This window comes from Achroia grisella, unplaced genomic scaffold (genome assembly GCF_030625045.1).
Source record: "Achroia grisella isolate CSIRO2021 unplaced genomic scaffold, CSIRO_AGI_Agris_v1 utg1419, whole genome shotgun sequence".
Classification (NCBI taxonomy): Eukaryota; Metazoa; Arthropoda; class Insecta; order Lepidoptera; family Pyralidae; genus Achroia; species Achroia grisella.
The window spans coordinates 294,895-305,081 of NW_026712630.1; the positions used below are offsets into that span (position 1 = coordinate 294,895).

At 33.5% G+C, this 10,187-nt stretch overlaps 1 protein-coding gene across 3 annotated transcripts; it reads left to right on the forward strand.

The window, feature by feature from the left end:
* The first annotated feature begins 2,645 nt into the window (after window positions 1-2,645).
* Window positions 2,646-8,390, forward strand: LOC131855453 (uncharacterized). 3 transcript variants are annotated; one of them, XM_059206731.1, is made up of 5 exons: window positions 2,646-2,871; window positions 2,988-3,165; window positions 4,185-4,303; window positions 6,012-7,043; window positions 8,099-8,390. In XM_059206731.1, the coding sequence occupies exons 2-5, from the start codon at window positions 3,156-3,158 to the stop codon at window positions 8,213-8,215; spliced, it is 1,278 nt and encodes a 425-aa protein (XP_059062714.1). In that variant the 5' UTR covers window positions 2,646-2,871; window positions 2,988-3,155; the 3' UTR covers window positions 8,216-8,390. The 3 variants fall into 3 exon arrangements, with proteins under 3 accessions (XP_059062714.1, XP_059062715.1, XP_059062716.1); XM_059206732.1 differs by lacking the exon at window positions 2,988-3,165; XM_059206733.1 differs by lacking the exon at window positions 2,988-3,165 and having other exon boundaries at window positions 2,860-2,951.
* Window positions 8,391-10,187: the final 1,797 nt, after the last annotated feature.

Genomic DNA, 10,187 nt, shown 5'->3' on the forward strand with positions numbered 1-10,187 from the left:
GACGAAGTAAGAATATACATATCATCGTTATTTTTATTTTATTTATTTATATCATATCATAAGGTAGATAACACAATACACACTTTTTTGTCTTTTAAAATTGTAATATAAAATTTGAGTGGTATACAGGTATATAAGTTTCAATAAGTACCTACAATAATATCTAAGTAGATATTTCTTTAGTAAAAGTAACTTAATTCCAATCCTTATCCGCACATAATACAACATAAATATTTAAATAAGTACAAATTCACCACATAAGCACAAAAGGACAAGTGAAATAACCCCCCTAAGCCCAGAAAAACTTCAAAAAGTCCTTTGCACTACAAAAGTTCACACAAGATGGCGGCAGAAGTTGAAAAACCTTTGTTTTGGCGCGAAACGACGCGAGAAAACCTTGATTCGCGCCTTCGGGCAATATGACGTCTATGTAGTGCCAGCAAAGATAAACCGTGCACATTAGAAACTACAATTCGTTGCCATTTTGAACTCTAACGTTATTATAATAAGATGTGTTTATGGTAAATTTATTGTTTATTAGGTGCTGTAGATTATTGTCTCTTGATACAAAAGACTGATTGTGGCTACGGAAGCCCCGTGAGGAGTTACCAAGCAGTCCTTTGTACTTTGTAGTCAGCCCTTGTGCGTTAGCTGAAAGCAGATTGTTGATTTTTTCCCTACATTTATTTACACGTCCCCGCTTTCATCTGGATGATGCTTTTGTTTGTGTTTGAATATACTGGAAGTTATTCAAAATTAAATTGTTCTACGAATCTACACTTCGTATAAAGTGACTTAGCTCAAAGTCGTCTGGTTCTGTCTTACTTTCTAAGATGCGTTGAAATGTACGATAAGGCAGTGAAATTACAGGATACGATTTTTTTTTTATTTATTTTCAATGGGTGATAATGGAATGCGCCCGCCTGCTTGGGGCACCAGTGGTGGGTGATAAGATGTGGTCAGGTCAGTTAGCCCATCGTGACAAATTCACCAGGAATGTATCATGATGGTTTCCTTGGGGAGGCCGCGTGTGACGATGGGCTAACTGACCTGACCTCATGCTTATCTATGGTCCACTGGTGCCCGGCCAGCGTAAACCGTTAGCGCAGGCGGGTGCACCTTCCATTATCATCCTTAAAAAAAATAGGCGATAGTTGCCATTTACCATCAGGAATGCCGCCATATTGTTCTCCATTTCAGTTACAAAAAAAAATAGATTTGAATTCAGAACTCAGTAGTATGGGGTATAGTTAGTCTAGTCTGTTCTCATACTTGAGTGCCACGATCTTAAAATTAGTTCTCTGAACTGTCTGAAACTTTATATACTTGAAACTTTTACTCTTTGTCGATAAAGTAAATAAGACCACTTAACCTTTTCTAACAAATGTCGAATAAATTTGTTCAGTTTCTACAGAGAGACCGCAATACGCGGAATAGTTCTTTTAGTACATAATTTAATCGTTTATTTATTTTTAGAAACTGTAGTTATTGTTAGTGAATTGAGTTTATGTATCTTTATTATAGATGCAGCTTTATATATTATAGATTCCTATTTTAAAGATTCTAGTTTTATGACTTCCGTAATGGTATAAACAGAATATCTCCTTCACTGGTGCAATGAAGGAGTGAGTATGCGAGTATAACCATCCTGGAGAATTCGCAAGATGTTAATATAGCAATGTACAGCTATGTATATTGGAGCCATTCGTAGCAAACCCCCACTGTGTACAAATAACGTTCACACCATTAGTTTCAGAACACTATTAAAAGCTTAATATTGCTTAAGTTCTTAATGAATAATTAGCAGTAGATTTTTAAAAATTGCCGCCAATTCCTTATCTCTCGTTGTTGTTACAAGTCCATTGCTTTTAATAAACAAGAATACCATCCCAATATTTAAGTCGAAACTGCAACCAAAGTTTTTGCAACACCACCTTATTAAAATTGCCGTTATTTTTTTATCTACAACAAATATATTGAATACATTGTTGAAAATTAGTGTGTGATTGTTTAATTATATATATATTGACGGCGAGATAAATTGATAATGATACAAAATTAACAGTTTTCAACTTATATTTTTATTGTAACAAATTTTGACATACATACATACATATTTCTTATTCTATAAAAACAAGTAGGCTGCCAATGCCAAACATAGTTAATATTTTATGCTAAAAGAAATAATGAGTCAAAATGTATTGAAAACTATAGAAAAGGAAATAATTAATAATATATTGTTTCTGATTAATATCTAAATTTTTTTATAATATAAAAGACATAATTACTTATTTAATAATCGTATTCTGTAGACATAACATTATAGAATTTCATTACCTACTTATTTTAGAATTTGAATTGTGAAATTAGTAACAATTAAAAGTATAATACACTCATACAGTAACAAATTTATTCAGAGCAGTTTAGTTTCAGTTTCAGATTACTTTTCTTAAACATTGAGATCGCGAGTTCTTGTAGTTTCAATTTGAAACTGAGAATACCAGGCTATTGCGTCATTAGCTGTAACGTCATCTCAAAACGTCAATGTGACATTACACATAACAGTAACAAATTATATTGACCAACAAATTCTTATAAAATACTTAAAAATTAATACTATTTAATTTAATGGTTTGTCTAAAAATATGCGTCCCACCCCCTTGCAGGATCTATCCGTTTCCGCTCTCAAATCAAATAGATTTGACCTCGAAACTTTAATTTTCGTATTATTGAATTAAAATAATTACATATCAAGTGCATAGAGTACATATTAAAAGTGAAACTATATTCGGAGTTATAGGCACAGAAATATATGCAACAAACCTTCAGAACTTCGATTAATTTTAAATTTGGAATCTGCGCCGGGTTTCAGTAAGATTGTTATGATTATTATTTCAAATTATAAAAAGTTTTTGTTACATAAAATATAAGAATTAAAAAAAATTGTCTAGGTAAATTTCCAGCCAATAATTTTAAATTTATTTTAGTGAGTAAGATATGTATTGGTTAAGTCAACCTATAAATTACTAATATAACTAAAAGAGTTTTAAATGAATGAGTAAATTAATTAAAGTTAAGTAAAGTTCTATCAGATCAATATTGTAGTAGTATTTTTTTATGTGACTGTAATGGTACACAAGCTGGTTGCTCCGTAGATGGTAAATGGTAAGCATCATGGACATAAGATCATCTATGTAATGATTATATCTAATAACGCGGGTATGTTATCATGTATTCTGTTTTATATTCCATATTTTTTTTTGCATTTTTGTACAAAAATGTGACTATGACAATCCCACAATACCTATACTATATAACATAAATAAATTAACACATTAATCGCCACAATGTCAGAAAAATTTTCACATGGGTCATGGTAACTTTCATAGTTAATTTAGTTAAAAATGTATCAAGGAAACTTAATGTATCACAATTTTTTTTTCCCCAATCCTGGAACAACACTATTTTTTATGTCACATATATATGACTGACATGGGCCTATATTAAAACTTTTTCTCAACAAGCTGTGTCAGTTTTATATGTCTGACACATTCAAAGAAGATACAAGTATCAACCTGTTGTTTTTAACACAGCATCTACCAAATTGTGTATGTCAGATGTATATGTCCGAAATGGCTCATGTAGAACTTCTTAGCATCAGACACACATGATCTGACATGGCGTTTAACATGTTAAAATAAAACTTAAACTAATATAATACCAGCCAGAATTATGTATTCTGGAGAACTAAGATATCACTCCTCTATACTCTGTATTGTAACACACCTACATATTTCACAAATTAGTTAAATTTTTAAAGATATTTATGTGTAATACAAATTTAACATATCACTTTACATAATAGAACCCAAACTAATAATTATTGGAATTTTTGTCTTTGTGTTTGTGCTCACTAAACTCACAAATAAGTAACCAATTTGTAGTTTAGTTTTCACTAATGTATTTTGGTAAGCTTCAATTAAAATTTTGTATGTATATTCCAATTCAAACCAATTGGAATAGACATATGTATGATATGTATGTAATGGGTTGTTTGATATGTAATAATTATGAGTATTAAATAATTTTGTTTCCGATCTCATCCAAATTATATCGTTTGTATACAAAAAGAACCATACAGAATCTTGAACCCGGTATTATAAATAAATATTATATTCTTCTAGTAATGGCTGAAGAAGACTTTTCTACCTTGATACATATTTCTCCAGCGCTCACCAACGAGAAGCTCAGCTACTCACTCACTCAATGGTTTGGTGAACCAATGACCTTCACTCACTGGGAGGTAATGCACCATTATTGTTAGCAATATAAAATTATTTTTCCTTATGTTTCATTCCATTAACTTAAATAAAACTACTAATTGAGAATATTATAAAAAAAAATATGACAGTGATATTATAGTCACGCATAATATATGTAATTTTTATTTATTATATAACACTCATAATTTATTAAAAATGTATAGGTAATGAAAGAAGTTCCAAATTTTTTTTTTGTGTTTGATAATGGAATGGTGCACCCGCCTGCGCTAACGGATTACGCTGACGGGGCACCAGTGGTGGATGACAAGATAAACATGAGGTCAGGTCAGTTAGCCCATCGTGACAAATTCACCATGAATTCATCACGATGGTTTCCAGGGGGAACCACGTGGAGGTTTACCTAACATGGTACATTGTTAGCAATGAGAGTTACTAGTTCCCATTGCTAACAATCCAATTCCCCCCAGTTCCAAAGTGTTTATAGGTTTATATATGTTTAATTTAAATTTATGTGGCGGCATGGTGCCAGTAGAGTATGAGGTCAGGTCATGCCAATTTATTACATATTTGTCACAATGATTTTCAGGGGTACCGGTGTGAAAGACAACCTTGTCATGATACCTTGCTAGGAATAGAGTTGTCAGTCCACATTACTGACAATTCCCTATCCTGTCCTATTTTTTTTATTGGGTTGTTTAGGCTATTGTCAGATGTTTGTAGCACCTGTAGCACTGCGACCTACATAGATCTATTGTGCTCACCCTTTTTTAAAGTTCGCTACGAACTACCCCGTCCTAGCCCGTCAGGGACAAGAATTGAAGGATATTCTTAGGAGCGATGGTTTTTATCTCCTCGGGAAAGAGTGTAAACTTTCCAAAGGAGATATTTCGTTTATGCATGAGTGGGCTACAACCACATAGGATGTGAAGCGGCGTTTCCTCTTCAGTTTGGCAGATTCTGTCCTATACGGTATATTAATTTATATGAAACTAGCTGTGCCCGTGACTTCGTTCGCAAGGAATAGACAGGATGAATGAGGAATTTTCATTTCATCCCCTATTATATTTTACCCCCTTAAGAATACAATTCGTACAAACTTTGAATATCATATTGATAGTTAAAAGCTTAAAAAGTAAATTTTAGCTTTGAAAATGATGATACTTCCATAGAACGTTTCATCTCCACTTTCAACCCCTTACAACCCTTTATTCGCATTAAAAAGTAGCCTATGTCCTCAGCGTCTACAGCGTACATAAAATTTTATTTTAATTGGTTCAGTAATTTTGGTGTGAAAGCAAGACAGACAGACACACAGATTTAATAATAATAATAATCTCAGGACAATTCACACAGCGCCATCTAGACCCAAGTTAAGCTAGCTAAAGCTTGTGTTATAGGTACTAGACAACTGATACAAATACATAGATGCATTTTTTTTTTAAATAAAAACATATTATACATAGAAAACACCCAGACCGATACAAACAATCATACTCATGAATACAAATGTTTGTACCGTGCGAGGAATCGAACCCACGACCATCGGATAGTAAAGCGGTAGATTTACTCTCGCATTTATAATATTAATAAGGATAATAAAAAATATATTCAATTCAAGTATCATAACTATTAGCTGTATTGTTAAGAATTTACTTATTCTATTTTCGCTAGATCAATACTATACATTTGAAAAACACAATTTTTTATTATATATTTTTACATTTCCAGTATTTGAGCGACACCGGCAAAGGCGATTCGTATCTGAGCGAACTTATCAAAATAAAGATACACGGCAAAACCGGAGCTGACACATCCAAATATGTCCAAGTTATATTAAAGAATATACCTAAAAGTCTATCTAGAAGATTAACATACAAAAGTGACGAGTTTTTCAAGAACGAGATAAACTTCTATGAGAAAGTCTTGCCAGCGTTAATAAAATTTCAATCAACCAAAACTGTATCAGATCCTTTCGATAAATATGTGAAATTATTCCTATCGTACAGCGATGGAGTCAATGACGTGATCTGTCTTGAAGATGCGTCGCTAGAAAACTTTGGAAGCGCCGTTAGACAAGAAGGCATAGACTATGAACATTGTAAAATAACTTTTAAAGTGCTTGCACAGTTCCATGCACTATCCTTTGCCATGAAAGATCAACAACCTGAGGAATTTGAGAAGATCAGGACCGAAGTGTTCGAGACATACTATCATGACAGGCTCCGAGATTGGTATACAAGGTTTTGGAACAGAATCAGTGGTATAGCCATCGATGCTGTAGAAAGAGAGTATCCTAATACAATTTATGTGGAGAAGATAAAGAAATTTGCAGTTCCTGAACGTTACGACGACATGATCGCTGCTGCAACGGGAACTTTAGAGACTGGTGTAATATCCCATGGAGATTCTTGGACCAACAATTTCTTATACAAATATGTGAATAGCTCTCCGGTAGATGCGAAAATAATTGATTTTCAGCTATCAAGGTGTGCATCCCCCGTGTTAGATATTGCTTTTGTGGTATACGCATGCACTACCCAAGACATGAGGGATAAGTACTATGATGAATTGCTGAAATATTATTACGAAGTGTTGGCGAAACAAATAAGAGAGCTGGGCAGTGACCCAGATAAATTGTATTCATATGAGGTCTATATGGCCGAGATAAAGAAATACTCGTACTTTGGACTGGCGTTCAGTTTTGAGTCGACCCCGTTTATTATTTTGGCGCCTGAGGATGCTGTCAATATGGAGATGAAGGTAAAAAACTACTGATATTGCTGTTTGTTTGTGTGCGCTGATAAAAGCAATTTAATAAATAGATCCCTCGAAGTTGGCAATTATTTGATTGTTTATTAATAATAATTATTAATAAACAATCAAATGTTCCGACTATAATAATAATCATAATCTCAGAACAATTCACACAGCTCCATCTACTTCTAAGATAAGATAGTTAAAGCATGTGTTATGGGTACTAGACAACTGATACAAATACATAGATTTTTTTTCGTAAATACATACATAATATACAAGATTATTATTATTTTTAAGAACTGTTCCGATTAGTTTATAATAATGAGGTTGACATGTCTGAAAACAAAAACCCCAAAATAATTTGAATTAAAAAAAAACTTATTGAAGTTTTTAGATTTCCATAATAATAATAATCTCAGTACAATTCAACAGCGCTTAAGCTAGATAACGCTTGAATTATAGGTACTAGATAACTTATACAAATACATAGTTTTTTTTCGTAAATACATAAACACTCAGACCGACGCAAACAATCATACTCATAAATATAAATGTTTATGTCGTGTGAGTTATCCAACCTGTAACCATCGGAAATAACGATGTGCTCCCTCTAATATGGTTGAGTGCAATGATGGCTGGCTCATCCGTCATACTCGTAAACGGGTGCTGCTTGTGGGGACAGGTCTGTTCAGGTTGCGATCACTGATTAGATTTTTTGTTTTTTTTTCAATAGCATATGCTGGTGGTCACTCTATTCTCCCAAATTTGAATTTAAATGAAATTGTATTATAGTAAATATGTTCAACATTTAAAAAAAAATACGAGCAGAGTTTCTTGTCAGTTCTTCTCATCTCGAAATCATTCCGAACTGACGGTAGATTTGACATATCATGAGAGTCTGTAATAGACCTACATGAATAAAGATATTTTGAACTTGAATTTTAAATTGAATTGATTCTATTATATTTACAGGGTGATGAAAAATTTAATTGAATTGATTCTATTATATTTACAGGATGATGAAAAATTGAATTGAATTGATTCTTTTATATTTACAGGGTGATGAAAAATTGAACATCGATGATGTGTGGCAGATGAAACCTTTCAAGACGAAGGAGGGTAGACTTCGGGAGGCGAATAATGTGGTGCATTGCGTGGACAGAGGATACATATAAAATAATATGTATGTCAGTCTTTATAAGTATACAGATACAGAGTTAGTCATAAAGGGTATTTGTATGGTATATGTCTACATATTTACATAAATGTATGGGAAGGGGAAAATATGCGTATTTTTTTATGATTTATTCTATTTAAATAAAAGAATTGACAAAGAAATGTTAAAAAGACGACGTAAGACTATATATGGAAATCAATATAAATTACATAATATATAAATTATATTGGTCGATTTACTGTACATTATTTTTATATGAATGAAATAACAAAACATTCTGATGGCGTACTTGACGGTAAATGGCAATTTTAAATTCCATCCTGAATTAAGAATGCACTTTTAAAATTTATTTTCGTTACACGAAACAAGTTACAAGTTATCCGCGACTTTGTTCGCTTGGAATTTCTTTTTTTAATAAGATGAATAAAATTTAAAAAATAATAGTTACTCGTTGGCATTAGCTATCTGCGAGTGAGAATCCCGTCAGAAGCGGTCCAGCCGTTTCAGATATTAGCAAGAACATACAGACAGACATTACGACATGATGTAAGTACCATATATGTGTACTTTCATATGCATTTAGTGTAAAGCTATTAATTTTTATTATATAATAACAAACATTTCAATATTATATATCTGTATCGATTTCCATTTATTTTTAAATAATTTAATTAAATTTACAATATGTCATTACAACATTTATAATAAGTTTCTTTAATGTTATTACATTATTCATGTCAATGGGAAAAATTATATATGGTGTTAGCCAGGCCCCATCTCGTTGTTAGGGCAGACCCCACCTTCTTGTTAGGGCAGACCCCACCTCCTTGTTAGGGCAGACCCCACCTCCTTGTTAGGGCAGACCCCACCTCCTTGTTAGGGCAGACCCCACCTCCTTGTTAGGGCAGACCCCATCTCGTTGTTAGGGCAGACCCCATCTCGTTGTTAGGGCAGACCCCATCTCGTTGTTAGGGCAGACCCCACCTCCTTGTTAGGGCAGACCCCATCTCGTTGTTAGGGCAGGCCCCATCTCGTAGATGATTATGGTAACATTTGAAAATTTGACATTTACACTTTTAGTCTCCCCGATTAAAAAACAGACGATAGTGGGAAACTAATCCACTTTCAAATTCAAATTCAAAATATCTTTATTCATGTAGGTCTATTACAGACTCTTATGATATGTCAAATCGACCGTCAGTTCGGAATGATATCGAGATGTGAAGAACTGACAAGAAACTCAGCTCAAACTGTATTTCATCAATTCATCAATTCAAATTATAGTGGAACATGTTTATAATAATATACAGTCATTAAAATTGAAATTTGGGAGAATAGAGTGACCACCAGCATATGCTATCGCAAAGAACAAAAAATTTAATCAGTGTTCACAACCTGTACAGACCATTCCCCACAAGCAGCATCCGTTCACGAATATGACGTATGAGCCAGCCATCATTGTACTCAACCATATTTGAGTCACATCGACCCGGCCCACCACGCGGCCACAAGTTTGAACTTTATAGCGAGCATGACTGTTTCAGGTTACTCCACTACGTCAATTATATTATTTACAGCATAGCCTGTACCGATCACAGTTTTCACCCCTTACAATATGTCATTAGAAAATTTATAATAAGTTTCTTTAATGTTATTACATTATTCATGTCAATGGGAAAAATTATATACCTCATAATTGCCACTTCCATCTAGACGGCGCTGTATGAATTGTTTTGTGTTATTATTGAGAGAAAAAAAATAGTCTATATAATGCTATTGGTACCATTATATAGACTATTTTTTTTTCGGACTACTCTAATGCTGTTTGCCGCAGCTGGCCTTTACAGCTTCACCGGACGATAGGGGGAGTACATGGTACTCCAAACCAATGGAAGGACTTATGGAGCGGCTGAAGGCCAACTCCCGCCTGACGGATACGACTTTAATCCGAGGACACCACTAGGGGTTCG

Bases quoted from the DNA above. Each gene is read 5' to 3' on its own strand.
- LOC131855453 (XM_059206731.1), top strand. The intron at 4,304-6,011 runs GTAATGCACCAT...TTACATTTCCAG, and splicing joins TGACCTTCACTCACTGGGAG to TATTTGAGCGACACCGGCAA. The intron at 7,044-8,098 runs GTAAAAAACTAC...TTATATTTACAG, and splicing joins CTGTCAATATGGAGATGAAG to GGTGATGAAAAATTGAACAT.